This window comes from Eptesicus fuscus, chromosome 7, assembly GCF_027574615.1.
Source record: "Eptesicus fuscus isolate TK198812 chromosome 7, DD_ASM_mEF_20220401, whole genome shotgun sequence".
NCBI classification, from domain to species: Eukaryota; Metazoa; Chordata; class Mammalia; order Chiroptera; family Vespertilionidae; genus Eptesicus; species Eptesicus fuscus.
The window spans coordinates 66,650,473-66,665,733 of record NC_072479.1 but is presented as its reverse complement, the minus strand read 5'-3'; the positions used below and the strand labels follow the sequence as shown (position 1 = coordinate 66,665,733).

Here is a 15,261-nt window from a genome sequence, read left to right as displayed (position 1 = left end):
TTTTAAAAAATCAAGATCTTAATTTTAACTTTCCCTTTTACTTATTATAACATTAAGGATCATATTCCATTTCTTCCCGCACAAAGTCAAAACATTTTGGTTAATATATTTGATCTAGTTCATTTGTGTACCAAGCAAATGTTCAGGCTTCAGTTTCATACCATATTATTTTGGTATGGAGTGCAAAAAAAAAACAACATTTGACTCTTGGAGAAAATATGAGGTAAATTTACATTTTTTTCCAAATATAAACTTTATATTTTTTGTTAAAATTTCTTGTTTATCCTAATGCATTACAAAAGAATATGAATATTCAATAGTTCAGGCTGAAGATCTCTCCATATTAAAACATTAGATCTGTCAACCATTTAATGACTATTAATGTAGTAACTAGGCAAACAGCATGTTTAGCCTAAGAGCAATGTTCCTGGGCATTTTTATATTAGTCTCAATATATATTTATTTATTACCTTTAGGAATCTTTTTTTACTTATTTACATTCATTTATTCATCCACCAAATATTTGTTGAGTACTTTTTCTATACCAGATACTATTTTTTCTTTTTTTAATATATATATGTTTTTTCCTTTTAATCTTTATTGTTGAAAGTATTACATAGACCATCCTTCCCTCCCCCCCCCCCCCCGCATTAACCTCTTCTAGCCCTTTCCCATCCTGCCCCTACCCCTGCCCAGGCCCTCACCACCCCATTGTCTGAGTCCACAGGTTAGGCATATATGCATACAAATTCACTGGTTGATCTTCTCCCACCCACTCTCCCCTTTTTTTAATAGGCCCAGTAAAGAACACAAAGGTCACACACACACACACACACACACACACACACACACACACACACAAAAGCATGTCTTCTTCTTAATTGGGTGAAAAATGTTCCCTTTTTCCTTCCCACCATTGAAATATATGGGTACATACTCTAGATCCTGTACCTAGAAATTAAAATATTAGATGAGTATAAACTTACTTAAATAACCATGCCAAATCAATTATTTCATTAAAACTGAACCTATTCAAGAAAAATGATCATTTTCTAGATATATCTACTAGTAGACTTTTAAATATAATCATTTTAAATTTTTTCCTATATTTTATAAGTAATACATCACCCACAATATTTATTAAGCCAATACCACATACTAAGTTAGGTGTATAGCACTAGTTGGTTGGTTACTTTTTAATCTGTCAATTATCAAAACTCAGACTAAGGAAACAATAGGATAAACTAAATCCTTGCTGTAAAAAGCAGCCAGAGCAGTAGCAACATCTGGGAGCTTGTTAAAGTGCCGAATCTCAGGCCCACCCCAGACCTACTGAATCTGTATTTTGTCAAGGTCTTCAGATAATTTTGATAAACAGACAAAATTGAGAATCACAGGACTAGAAGATGAAGAGTCAAGACCTGGATAAAGATAAACAGGCCTGACCCTGGCCGGGTACCTCAATTGGTTAGAGTTTTGTCCCGGTACACCAAGGTTGCAGGTTTGATCCTCAGTCAGGGCACACACAAGAATCAACCAATGAATACATAAATAAGTGGAACAACAAATCAGTCTCTATTTCCCCCCGTCTCTCTCTCTCCCCTCCTCTCTCTCTAAAATCAATCAATAAATTAAAAATAAAAAAGATATATCTAGGCCTAAAAAATGCTCCAGGAAGGACTAGTTACAGATGATTGGAATATGTGGAAATTGATGAATGGAATCACCCTGGAGTCTGCTAATAAACAAGGAGGTTGAGAAATGAGCTAAATGTGGGGACCCTAAAGAAAGTCCGAGCATGCCATCAATAAAGTAACCTTTTATGAGACTCCATATCTTGTTTTCATAATTATTTTTTTGTACATGGAGGTAAAGATTAACCACAGGTGAATCATGACCTTAATTGGATTCATTATTCCCCAGAAGGCAGGGCTCTCTCTGTTTATTTTATCATCTCTAGTACCTGCACTCAGTTGGTGTTCAATACATGTTTGTTCAATGAGGGAGGAGTCATATTGCTTAGTGAAAAAAGCATGTTTGCAAATCACAAGGAACTAGATTCTAATGTGAATCCTACCTGGTACTTGCTGCCTGTGACACCTTCAGCAAATGATATAATTTTAATAGCTATCACTTCTCTCCTTTGTAAACTAGGGACAGTTCATTTACAGTGTAATTGAGAGTATGAATTGTGACTGTAGGTCATTATTAATGATGGTGTTCAATTTCTTCCAGTCTTTTACTTAACTTCTCTTGTGCAATTCAGTCAAAACAATTGAATTTGATGTTACCTTCAAGGTAAATATATATATAGCTCTTGATTATAACTAAATCTATACTAATAAAAGGGTAATATGCTAATTAGACCAGGTTGACTGGCCATCTTCCGGACATCTAACTTCCTCCTGGACAAAGCCATGGTGGTGGGGGCCAAGGCAGAGGTAGTTAGGGGTGATCAGGCCGGCAGGGGAGGGCAGTTGGAGGTGAGATCAGGCCAGCAGGGGAAGGCAGTTGGGGGTGAGATCAGGCCAGCAGGCAGAGAAGTTAGGGGCAATCAGGCAGGCAAGGGGGGCAAGGTAGGGGCAATCAGGCCAGCAGGCAGAGGGGTTAGGGGCAATCAGGCAGGCAGGTAGGCAAGTGGTTAGGAGTCAGTTATCCTGGATTGTGAGAGGGATGTCCGACTGCCATTTTAGGCCTGATTCCTGTGGGAATCTGGCCGAAACTGGCAGTTGGACATCCCCCAAGGTGTCCCAGATTGGAGAGGGTGCGGGCCAGGCTGAGGGACCCCCCTTCTGTGCAGGCTTTAAGCTTGGGAAGGGGCCGAGCCTGCGATCGGAGGTGCCGAGGGGTGGGAGGTTGGGAACCCCTTCCCAAGCCTAAAGCCTGGGGCGGAGGCTTTAGGCTTGGGCAGGGGCTGAGCCTGGGATCAGAGGGAAGGGGAAAAAATCAATGGAAACATATTCTCAGGTGAGGATAAAAAGAAAAATAAAGAAAGAAATGTCATATCCTATGAAAGACACATCTTGAAAATGCCTAAAGAAAGTTGTCATTTTTTCATAGTGAAGGGACTGGAGTCTGTGTTGATGAAAATACCTTGGCAGCTGCAGCAAGGGGTGATGGGGCTGGTGCCTTCCCCTCACCTCCCGCAAAGGGAGGCCAGACTGTGGCTTAGGCCTAAGCCATCAGTAGGACATCCTCTGAGGGCTCCCAGTATGTGAGAGGGGGCAGGCTGGACTGAGGGACCCCTCCCCAGTGCACGAATTTTGTGCACCAGGCCCCTAGTTATTAAATAAAAGAAAATGTTATTAGCATTAAGTTCAACATGTGTATTGGTCATAGCTGATAATATTTGGTGAAACTAATCTTTTCTGTTGATTAGTAATCAAGATGAAATAAAAGATGGATAGCAGAATTTTTTTTAACAAATGAGAAAAATAATAATTTACTTTCTTTCAGCTTTGGCTCCAACTTTTGAAATGAATCCTATGAAGAAGAAGATCCTGGCTGCTAAAGGCGGAAGGGTTATAATCGAATGCAAACCCAAAGCTGCACCCAAACCAAAATTTTCATGGAGTAAAGGGACAGAGTGGCTTGTCAATGGCAGCAGGTTAGTTCAGGAACTAGAAATCCAACTAGAATTCACTATTTGGGAAAATTTATTTTACAGAGATTTGTTTTCACATTAATAATGTAAATGTTTTTTGTTCCAACTTTTCTTTGCAGAAGATATTCTAATTCTAAGATGAATGAAGTTCTTACCCAATACTGTCAGTGTCTATTATAATCAGGATTTAATTTTTAGGCCTCTATAATTAATTTATAAGGGAATTTAGAACACTGAAACTCAGATTCTTGGTAAATTGCCCAAGGCCACAAAAATAATGAACAATAAGATATAAAATAGGATCTCTTTAACTTCTTTTTCTCCTCATAAGGGCATCTATGTCCATTCACATTTTATGCCATTAGCCTACTAACTATTTCAGTAAGAAAATGAAAAGATGACTTCAAACTACTAATCACCTCTTCCCGTCTTCTTAAGTGAACAGGAACTTCTCATCTTCCTAACAAATAGATCATCTACCAATGTCTTGGTGGCTTTGGGGTAATACCAAAAGCATGTGACTTGCATAGATTATTTATATAAAAGTCACACTGAATGCTTTCTGTAAGGTTCTAAGAAGAAGCTATGGTTATAGTGAGAACTAGACTGGGGAGGAGACAGTCAGGATGAGAAATAAGAGGAATGAGATGGGAAGTTGGGGGATCAGGAAATATTCCAGGCAGTGAGAGTAATATGTGCAAAGGCCCTGAGGCAGAGAGTATAGGATGTGTAAGGAATGCAGGAACTAAAATCATTATGGCTTGTCTTTAGAAGAAAATAGAGAAGAGTTTTAAGAGATGAGATATAGTAAGCCAGATCATCCATAACAATGTTTCTATGCTAAGGGGCTTGGGCTTCATCTACCAGTAATGGAAATCTGACTAAAGGCTTAAATAAGGAAGGAAAAACATATTTTGCCTTTTAAAAGAGTATTCTGGCCAACCATATAAGATAAATCTACTTCACAATAATCCAATAAGTAAGTAAGAGGTGTATTATCTTCTCTCTGTTGAGGTATCTGAAGCCTTGAAAGGTTAAAGTGAACTTTTGAAAATACATGGATAATCTCCAAACTGAAAAACTTAAACATGTGTCACAGTGATATGGATGATCATGTGCTAACATCGTCCTCGTATTAGGATGATCACAGAGTGGCTGTGTGGGGAACAGAAGTGGGGTGGGAAGAAAGGACAGTGTAGGGATAGCACTTCCTTCCCTGAACACGTTAACTTTTATAGTTAATACGTCTAAGAGTTATTAAGAATTTAATGAAATGATACTGGAAGAATTAATGTTAAAGGAAGAATCAATTTGTTCAATTTGCTGCTGAAACATTAGCTTTTAATTTAAAAACCTTGGCTTCAGTTCTAATGAGCACCAATATTATAGGCCTCTCCAGCCAAGGATTTCTCTGAACCATGTTTCATGGATTTGTTTTTCTTAAATAGCAACACATTCAAAGAAAATAAAATTCTACTTCCTAAAATTTTACTATTTTAGTCCTATCATAATATGTTTAAGGTCTTTGAATCAAATTGTATTACTTTTTTAGGAAAGGATCTGTAAATCCAATTTTGTTCACTACTTTAATCCATTAATAATCACTTTATAATCAATATAGTATTTGATGTAAATATAGGTTTGAAAGTAATAAAATAGTATGTATAAAGAAAAGTTAAAGTAATAAATTATTTTTAGAGAAATAAATATTTCTGTTGAAAAATATTCAGCGAGTAACTGAATAACTCATTAAGCATAACTATAATTTCATTCTGATTAATATAGTTATAAAAAAAGTGGTTCTACATTACAAATTAATTTCTCTTCCTGGTTAGTGGCTTGTAAAATGATTTACACAATATTTGCAATCAGTAGAGAGGAGACATATGTCTTGATAAGTTATAATTAAGTTCTCAGTTGTATAATTTTATTTTGGGCTAAAATCATATATATTTGCCAACAGAAATTATTTGTAATTGTCCATTTATATCTGATAGACGGCTGTTAGCTATAAAGTGATCTTTATCTGAGCCATTGTTGGAGAATATCTCCAAAATTCTTTTCTACTCCAGAGTCGGTATACTTTAAATATTACTAAATAAGATTGAGTTTATTCTGAGTAATTTTTTGCAATGGCTAGTGATTTTTTGCAATGGCTAGTGAGTAATTTATTAACGACCAGATAGTTCCTAGCTTGTCTGACTACTTGTCTATATCATATTACCTGAAAAGAAGAAAAAGATCCTGGGAGTTTAATCTACATCGATTTAAGAATAAAGACCATCTTCCTGGCCAGTGTGGATCAGTGAGAGTATCAACCCATAAACCAGGAGGTCATGGTTTGATTCTGGGTCAGGGTACATGCCCAGTTGTAAGCTTGATATCCAGTAGGGGGCCTGTGGGAGGCAGTTAATGGATGATTCTCTCTTATCATTGATGTTTCTATCTCTTTCTCCTTCTCCCTCCCTCTCTCTGAAATAAATAAAAACATATATTTTTTAAAAAAGAATAAAGACCATTATTACAAAAAAAATCAAGCTCCCTAAATATTCTTACTAAAAATCAATTTTAATGCCATGGAAGAACTGCCTGAAAGTATAGGTGAAATCAGTGATGCAGGAAGTATACGTTTTAAGGATGATAACGAACAATTGAGAGCTAATATATGTGAGAAAACTAACACTACCAGCGTGATTCTAAAAAGAATAATTGTCGCTGTTGTTCCCATTACAACCTAACTATAACTTTTATTAACTTACTTGCAAAATAATTCAATGGAAGAGGGGTGAACATTGGCTAAGGATTTATATTAAAGCCTAGTGAGAAAAAAAGTGTATCATGATACTGTTGGTACTATGATACTATGGAACTATGGAAAGCAGATACCAACAAAGGATTAATCATGAAAGAGATTTATTAATGGCAATGAAGAGGAAAGAAAACAGAGAGGACAGCAGGTGGATGATTAGATGCAGATCTTACTCCAGATGAAGGAGACAAGGAAGGAAGGAAATCTGGGTGCAAATGACTTGGGCTTCAGTGTAGATCGAGGGGAGTATGGGAAGGCCACTGGAGAGTCGTCCAGCTAAAAATGCCCATCACAGGAGTCTGGTATCTTCCTGGAACTGGCCTGCCTTAAAATCCCTCCCGGGCTCGGTTTGGCTTAGTGGATATAGCATCGGCCTGTGGACTCAAAGGTCCCAGGTTCGATTCCGGTCAAGGGCATGTACCTTGGTTGCGGGCACATCCCCAGTGGGGGGTGTGCAAGAGGCAGCTGATCAATGTTTCTCTCTCATCGATGTTTCTAACTCTCTATCCCTCTCTCTTCCTCTCTGTAAAAAATCAATAAAATATAAAAAAAAAAAAATCCCTCCCGGGCTCAGTCATTGACTGAGAGCTGCCTGTGGGAAGTGTGGGCTTGGCTCAAACATACTGGTAGCTTCTGAGTGTGGCATCTGGGGCAGTGGATCAATTACACTCATTATAGTTGGAGAACTTAGAGGCATGTTGTCAAAGCTTCCACAATATCAAGCAATTACTCTTAGGTTTATATTATTTTGTTACTATGTTTCTTCTTCACGAAGCAGAAAGCACATACTCTGTCACGAACTTAAGTTGGTACTGGATAGTTAGAGAAAGGAAGGAAATTCTGGAATATATTATTGGTGGAAAATCTTATCAGAGGTTTTTATTAGTAAGGTAGATATATAGTATTATTCCTTTATCAAGTTTGGCCCTTAAAATGGAGTATATGAAGGATTGTTGGCATGTGTTTTGCAAAGCTTCAGAGATAAATTAAGTTTTTGAAAATTATACATTTAAAGAATGTAAATATCCAGTGGCAGATGAGTCAATATTAAATCAAAGTGCAAGGCGTTATATGATAAATATACGTTATATATAAACGTTATAGTACAGTTATATATAATAAGTTGTTTTGGTCTCTAGCTTCTAAGGAAGGGGCAGATAAGCGGAGGGAATAGATTTAGGTTCTGTTCAAAGAAGAATTTTCTAAATATTAATCTGTTATAGAAGCTGTTTACTAAGGGAGGTTTTAGAATATCTTTTTTTTAAGTTCCTAAAAATAAGATGTATTTGTATTTCTCTGTAGCCATGAAAATGTCAGTCTGTCCTCACTTCAAAGTCTGAATTGAAGTCTTAAGGTCACATTTCTGCAAGACCTGGGCTCATTTCTTTGAGGACTGTGACTGGTTTGAGCTTGTCCCGCAGAGGTGTAAGAGTCATTTGATGGTGGGATGTGGAAAACCACTTGTGTCAGTTCAGCTCCATGTAGTTCATTCACTCGAAAGAAAGGTTGATTGAATGACTACTCAGTGATCAGTGCCTCACCACTTAATGTGTTCCTGGCACACAAAGAATATTTTTTTCCTAATGAGTTAATAGATACTATTACCGTTGAAGACACGGCCCCATACAAATTTTCTACATAAAGATGGTATCATCTAATGTAAAGATAGGTTAATAAGTAAACCTAAATTATGTCAGATGAAAAATGTATTAGAGAAAAAAATCTGGGAAGAGAGAGAGGATGAGAATGGCAAGACAGCATAACTTTGTGTGTGTGTCTGTGTTTTGTGTGTGTGTGTGTGTGTGTGTGCGCGCGCACGCACGCATTCAATACGACCTAGAATTATCAGGCAAACCTTTCTGAAGGTGCAAAATCCTAAAGTATGTGAGGAAGAAATTGTAAAATTGTCCAGTGTCTCAAAGGCAATCAGAGGACTGTGTTTTTTACTATGTGAGAAGCAAGGTCACTGGATGGTTTCAAGCTATTGAGTAACATCACTAAACAGAAGAGTGACATGATATGCCTTCTGTCATTTATGTCTTCATGTCTGGCTGACTCAAGGAAAAGGGACTATGGGCAGGCAATGGTAAAAGCAGGAAGCCAGTTAGCCATGAATGCAATAGTCCAAGAAAAAGATGAAGGTGGCTTTCTAACACAACTTTCAATGCCGAGAAAGAATATTATAAACAAAGGCTACAATGTTTCCTCTTTTAAAATCTGTCAGCCCTGGCCGTGTCCCTCTGTTGATTAGAGCAATGCCCCCATACACCAAGGTTGAGGGTTCAATCTCAGGCCAGGACACGTACAAGAAGAAACCGATGAATGTATAAATAAGTGGAACAACAAATCAATGCTTCTCTGTCTCTCAAATAAATAAATTTAAAAAATGTGTTTAAGTAAAATAAAAATCTCACTGTCAACTAATTTGTGTAAAATATACTAAGCTAATGATACTAGTGTCTGTAATCTAAGACAAAAATAAAGTATTTCATGAAATTAATTTTATGAATTACATTTTTTTTTCATTTCAATAGAACACTCATTTGGGAAGATGGCAGCTTGGAAATCAATAACATTACAAGGAATGATGGTGGCATCTATACATGTTTTGCAGAAAATAATAGAGGGAAGGCTAATAGCACTGGGACTCTTGTGATCACAGGTAAGGAAGCATTTAATTAAAATTGTGTTGTCTTTTTATTTTGACATTGATGCATTTTTAATGTACTGTAAGACATGGTTCAGCACTAAACTTCTAAGACAGTCCATGTACTGCTAAGTTTCCATTTGAAAAGCCTCTGGCCAAATCTCTTAATGAAGTTGTTCCTGGCATTTGATTTTGAAAACATCATATTCCTTTGCACAGAGCAATCAAAATATATTGATTCTCATTCTTTTAATGTAGCAGATACTATTTTCTTGAATTGTGCTTTGCTCCTTTATTTTACATGTCCAGATCCCACGCGGATTATATTGGCCCCGATTAACACTGATATCACCGTTGGAGAAAATGCCACCATGCAGTGTGCTGCTTCCTTTGATCCTGCCCTGGATCTCACATTCGTTTGGTCCTTCAACGGCTACGTGATCGATTTCAACAAAGAGAACATTCATTACCAGCGGAATTATATGGTATGTGTTTTACGTTTCATCGCATTAACATCCCAGTGACCCCATGTGTCTGCACTACAGCTCTGTTACTATAATCATTTACATGAGATTGACAAACAGGCAAAAAAAAAAAAAAAAAAAAGCTTTTCATGGGTCTCCTTATGTTCGTGAGAGCACTCCTGCCCTTTCTGAAAAATGGCTAGCCCTGAGGATTTTGGTAGAAATATTAATCAATAACTATTCTTTGTGCTGTAGGTCCATTCCCCTGGATTATTATACAATTTTTATATTGATGTAGTACACCTTAGTATATTTTTACTCTGGGTTCTAGTGCCTTCACATTAACTTTAAATGAGGTAAGAGCATAAACTTGTCCTTTGTTAAAATGATTATTTTAGGGTATTTATTTTATTCTTTGAGGATAAGATATAGATAAATTGTATATATAGGGAGGTTTGGAGAACAAATCCATGTGAACTGAAAAGGGTTAAACAGCTGTTTCAATGTAAGAATAGGAAAGCATACATGGTACAAGTCCTTCAATTAAGCACAGGGATGTATAGATATAAAGAACATAGGCCCTAGCTGGTTTGGATCAATGGGTAGAGCATCAGCCCATAAACTGAAGGGTCCCAGATTCAATTCCGGTCAAGGGCATGTACCTCATTTGCAGTTCAATCCCCAGCTCCAGTTGAGGGTGTATGAGAAGCAAACAATCAATGTGTCTCTCTCTCACACATCCATGTCTCTCTCTCTGTCTCTCCCCCTCTCTTTCACTCTCTCTCTCTTAAAAAAAAAAATCAATGGAAAAATATCCTCCAGTAAGGATTAACAACAACAAAAAGAAAGAAAATAGAGGTACAAGACTGGGAGGTAATACGGGAGTAATGGCTTGTTGGAAGCATCGCTGGAGCATTGATAGGCCTGTCTGGTTGACAGTGCATGTAAGAAACAAATTGAGCACTGCTCCTACCACTTTGTTCTCTAAAGGGTCTGTGTAGAATATATGCTTAGTTAATAAAACTTTAATTTTAACTTTAGAAGTCAATTATAAATATATCAATAAAATTTGAGTTTGAATTAGTTCTGAGTTATAAAATGTTTAAGATTTTTACAGTCCTATGATATCTGAAAATTGGCATGTATATATTGTAATAATATTATGCTTTCAAGTAGTCTAGCTCTTTAAAAAAATTATTCTAGAACTTTCCACTTTAAAAAGCCAAACTAAGCTTTGAGTCAGATTAAGAGGGATTTTAACTAGATGGAGGGATTTATTCTTAAATATCATTAAATAGATTTATAGAATAACTGTTGATGCATCATCATGTTAATGCTTTTTTGTATCTCAAATGCAATTCCTTTTTCTTTCTTTTTAATCGAATAGGTTTAGCTGTAACTCTAAGTCTACAGTAATTTCACTGGTTGTCTTTGGTTCTGAACTAACTTACACTTTAAAAAATGACAACTGCGCCCTAGCTGGTTTGGCTCAGTGGATAGAGCGTTGGCCTGTTGTACTGAGGGGTTCCGGGTTTGATTCCAGTCAAGGGCACATGCCAGGGTTGCGGGCTCGATCCCCAGTAGGGGGCATGCAGGAGGCAGCCAATCAATGATTCTCTTTCATTATTGATGTTTCTGTCTCTCCCTCTCTTTTCCTCTCCGAAATCAATAAAAATATATATAAAAAATAAAAAAAGGAAAATAAATAAAAAATGACAACTGGGTATCGGCAGAGAACTATTTTAACATTATGCCATGTGATATCTTTCCCTTATAAGTCAAACTATGTTGATATGCTTAATCATAAGCATACCCAAAACTAGTAAAATTGACACCAAAATCTTTAATAATTTTTTCAGATTGTGTTTTGTTTTGCAAGAAAAGCAAATGATACTCAGTATGTACTCAATTTAAGAAAAACTAAAGTGAGCTAAGCAGAAATCTTACTTTTTTTAAAAAGTAGACCTTTAAATTTGCTTATTTCCTTGGTTTTATAAATTGAATAATTCCAAAAATATAACAACCGTAATTTATAAAAGTAGTTAATAGCTGCTGTGAAGTCTATACAAACAGATGTTGGGGTATAAATTGCCTAAATGAAGCTGAAGCTTCATTTGTGGAGCCTCTTGATGTTTTTAACATAATAGTTTCATTGCATTGGTTAATGTAAATAAACATTTCCAAAAAGAGAAATTAGCAAAGGGAGAGAGGAGAAAAGAGCCCCTTGCTTTAAAAGAGTGAAAAATAAAGAAATAGCTGGAATGCTAATTAAGAAATAAATAATAAAGCACACCATAAAGATGTAATAGACTTTGACCCTCACGATCGCCACCCCCCCCCCTTTTTGCAGAAGGTAGCCACAGAGATCCCTACAGTTGCCCCTCAGCTTATCCAGAGGAGAACCCTAACTGCACACCCATGCTCTGGGCTCACCAACCCTGGTTTCAGCTCAGCCCACCAGATAATGATTCATGAGTTGTAGAAAACATGCTCCCTGGCTAACTACGCAGCTTAATTGAGTGAAAATACCTCCTGCACATTTTAGCGCTTTAGCATTTTTGCCAGATAGTTGTGTTTGTTTTTTTTATTGTAGGTGGACAGATGGGATCCAACTCTCTAAATATCAAAAAAGGGGGAAAAAAGATAAGAATACTTTAAGATAAGTTCTTAAACTTAATTCTGTCTTTTGAACCTAAGAAACCCGTAAAGCTTTCCCTCACGTCTTCTTTCTCTTTTAAGGCAAACTTCAAAGCCAGACTTCACTGCTAAATGTACAACACAAGATTCAAGTGCAAACGCCATTTGTGTTTGATCCACCTTGTGAAAGATAATCCTGATGGCTAGTAATTGCTTCTGCACTCCTTAATAGACCATTGTTCTAGTGCAGTGGTCGGCAAACTCATTACTCAACAGAGCCAAGTATCAACAGTACAATGATTGAAATTCCTTTTGAGAGCCTAAAACCGACTTCTGTGCATGGGTCACGAAGTTTCAATCGCACTGTGCATGTGCGCCCGGTCGTGGTATTTTGCGGAAGAGCCCCACTCAAGGGGCCAAAGAGCCGCAGGTGGCTCGCAAGCCGCGATTTGCCGACCACTGTTCTAGTGGCTCCATCTACAGCTGATTGAATAAAAGGTGGAGGGGGGGGGGCAGCTGTAATACTTTCAATAATAAAGATAAATTAAAAAAAAATTAAAAACCAAAAAAGAAAACATAATAGAGAGAGCAGGTATTAGGGACAGCAAAGCAAGGAACATTGCTAATTGCAATGTCTATTATTCAATTTGCAGGTAAAAATATCAGTATATACATACATATATATACATATATATATACATATATATATATATATATACATATATATATATTTCTTAAATAATATTTTGATATTTTTAAAAATTCTGGTAACATTTCAATAATTGAGTATCATTTGTTCATTTAAAAATGTTGTACTGAGCACATACCACAAGTGTGGAAAAGTGATGGGTGAATAAAACACTGACAGAAACAAACACAGCACTGATCCAAAATAAATCAGAGCTAAATCTGTGAGTTTAAAATTCAGATGTAAACATTTGGTTGCTATCACAGTTATCAAACTGCTATGATTATCACCATTACATTTTAATTATTTTAATTGCTAAAATTAATATCTGAAGCTCTAATTAATGAAGAGAGTATAGAGTTTACAGTTTAAACATTTTATTTTAAGAACCTAAGGTTTTATTTTCCACTTTAATTTTAGTAAGAAAGTTTACTCAGTACTCAGTGCTTTAATTTTAGCTTGCTGTTCCAGATTTTGACCACCCTGTGGCAGCCTTGCATAAGGTTTCAAATTTCAGTCTGGAATGATTGTTTATGAAATTAAACAAATATATTTTCCCATATACTTACGTCCAACTATGAAATGACTTCTATTTTGATTTTCTAATTCAATAGCTATTTATTCCCTTAAATACCAAAGGCAGAGTCATTTTATTTACCAATATAATTTATAATCCCTCTTGTTCTAGAAAGGACGTTTGACTATCTACAATTTATCTGATCTTCAGAAATTATATTTTAATAGCCACCTAACTTTTGTCATAAACTTTGAGTCATTTTCTTTAAACTATTTGACATCATTCTCCCTGTCAGAGCTATTATCTTTGTTGATCACATGAGTTTCTTAAACTCTCGAATTCTGGCTGTTGCCAATGTAATTTTTTTTTTTCTGATTCTCTTATTACAAATAAATGTTAACATTGTACTTTAACAAGAAGCTAATTGCTTGATATGCATTGGATTTATAAATATCATATGAATTATTCGGAGGCTGGGCCACAACCAGACCTGGGCTCTAGGCTCCATTTTTTTTCAATTCGGATCCTGTGACTGAGCCTATGATTAAGCCTCTCTAAGCCTCAGATTTCCCCCTCTGTAAAATATTATTAATAATTCACTTACTTCATTCAGATTACTTCATTGGGTTTGCAAAGCCAATTACTTCATAACATTTTTGTAAGGATTCAATGAGAGAATGCCTATAGAGTGCTTGGCACAAGATGTGGCCGATTGTAAGTGATTATTATGAATACTCTTTATAATAGAGAATCATTCCCCACTAAAAATTACAATAGTTGTAATTTTGCCAGGTAGTTGTTGTTTTTTTAATTGTAGATCTCATATTTCATAAATTAATTCTTGCGCTGCTTGCTGTGTAGGACACTTAGTTCAAGAAAAAAAACACACATTCTCGGTATTTCCTTGCTGAGGGTAGTAAAGAGACAATAAATAGTCAACATTTGTTGAGTGTTTTACTATTTGGCCAGCATTGGGTTAAATGTGTTCCATGTATTTCTCAGTTGATCTTCACAGCAGTCCTCTATGGAACTTTATTGTTGTGATTTTCTCGATTTTCTAGGTGAGAGAACTGAGGATTACAAAGGTTAAGTAACTTGCTGAAATTAATTATTCACCTTGCTAGCAGCAGAGGGAAGATCTGAAACCAGGTGGTCTGACTGTAGTCCCTGTGCTCCTCTCTACTCCAACTTATCATCCATTGGTTAATATTCATACCTACATTTATTTAGATAACCCTCCTCCCATTATTTGAAACACTGTGAGATAGTAATGTTCAACTCAGAATTTATTCTATACTCTTTTTTTAATTGTTTAAAGTTTTACATATGTCTCCTTTTTCTCCAATTGACTCCCCCCTCACCCGTCATTCCCACCCCAGGCAAGCCCCCACTGCCCCAGTGTCTGTGTCCATTGGTTATGCTAATATGCATGCAAACAAGTCCTTTGGTTGGTCTCTAACCCCTCCCTCCCCTGCCATTTGTCTCTGGATCTATTCTTTTTTTTTTTTTTTAAATTTCTTTATTGATTAAGGTATCACATATTTGTCCTCATCCCCCTCCCCCCGTTCCCTTCCCAATCCCCCCCACACACAAGCCCCCCTCCCCCTGTTGTCCGTGATCATTGGTTAGGCTCATATGCAAGCACACAAGTCCTTTGGTTGATCTATCTCCCTTGTCCCCACCCTCCCCTACTTTCCCTCTGAGGTCTGACAGTCTGATGGATGCTGTTCTTGTTCTTCAGTCTATGTTGTTCATCTTTTCCCCTAGATGAGTGAGCTCATGTGATACTAGGAATACACTTATAGGAACTGAAAATGAGACAAGCAATAATGGTTATGCTGAGAGGCAAATGAATCAGTCTGTAGTGAGTTTCTTTCTGGGCCAACAGTTCTTTT

At 36.6% G+C, this 15,261-nt stretch overlaps 1 protein-coding gene across 2 annotated transcripts in view; it reads left to right on the top strand.

The window, feature by feature from the left end:
* CNTN1 (contactin 1) overlaps positions 1–15,261 on the top strand; it is a 129,966-nt gene that overhangs the window by 27,976 nt on the left and 86,729 nt on the right. For both annotated transcript variants that reach the window (XM_008140559.3, XM_008140561.3), the window contains exons 11-13: positions 3,457–3,607; positions 8,948–9,075; positions 9,370–9,545. In XM_008140559.3, the coding sequence (XP_008138781.1) occupies positions 3,457–3,607; positions 8,948–9,075; positions 9,370–9,545 (455 nt within the window). The remainder of the gene's footprint in view (positions 1–3,456; positions 3,608–8,947; positions 9,076–9,369; positions 9,546–15,261) is intronic.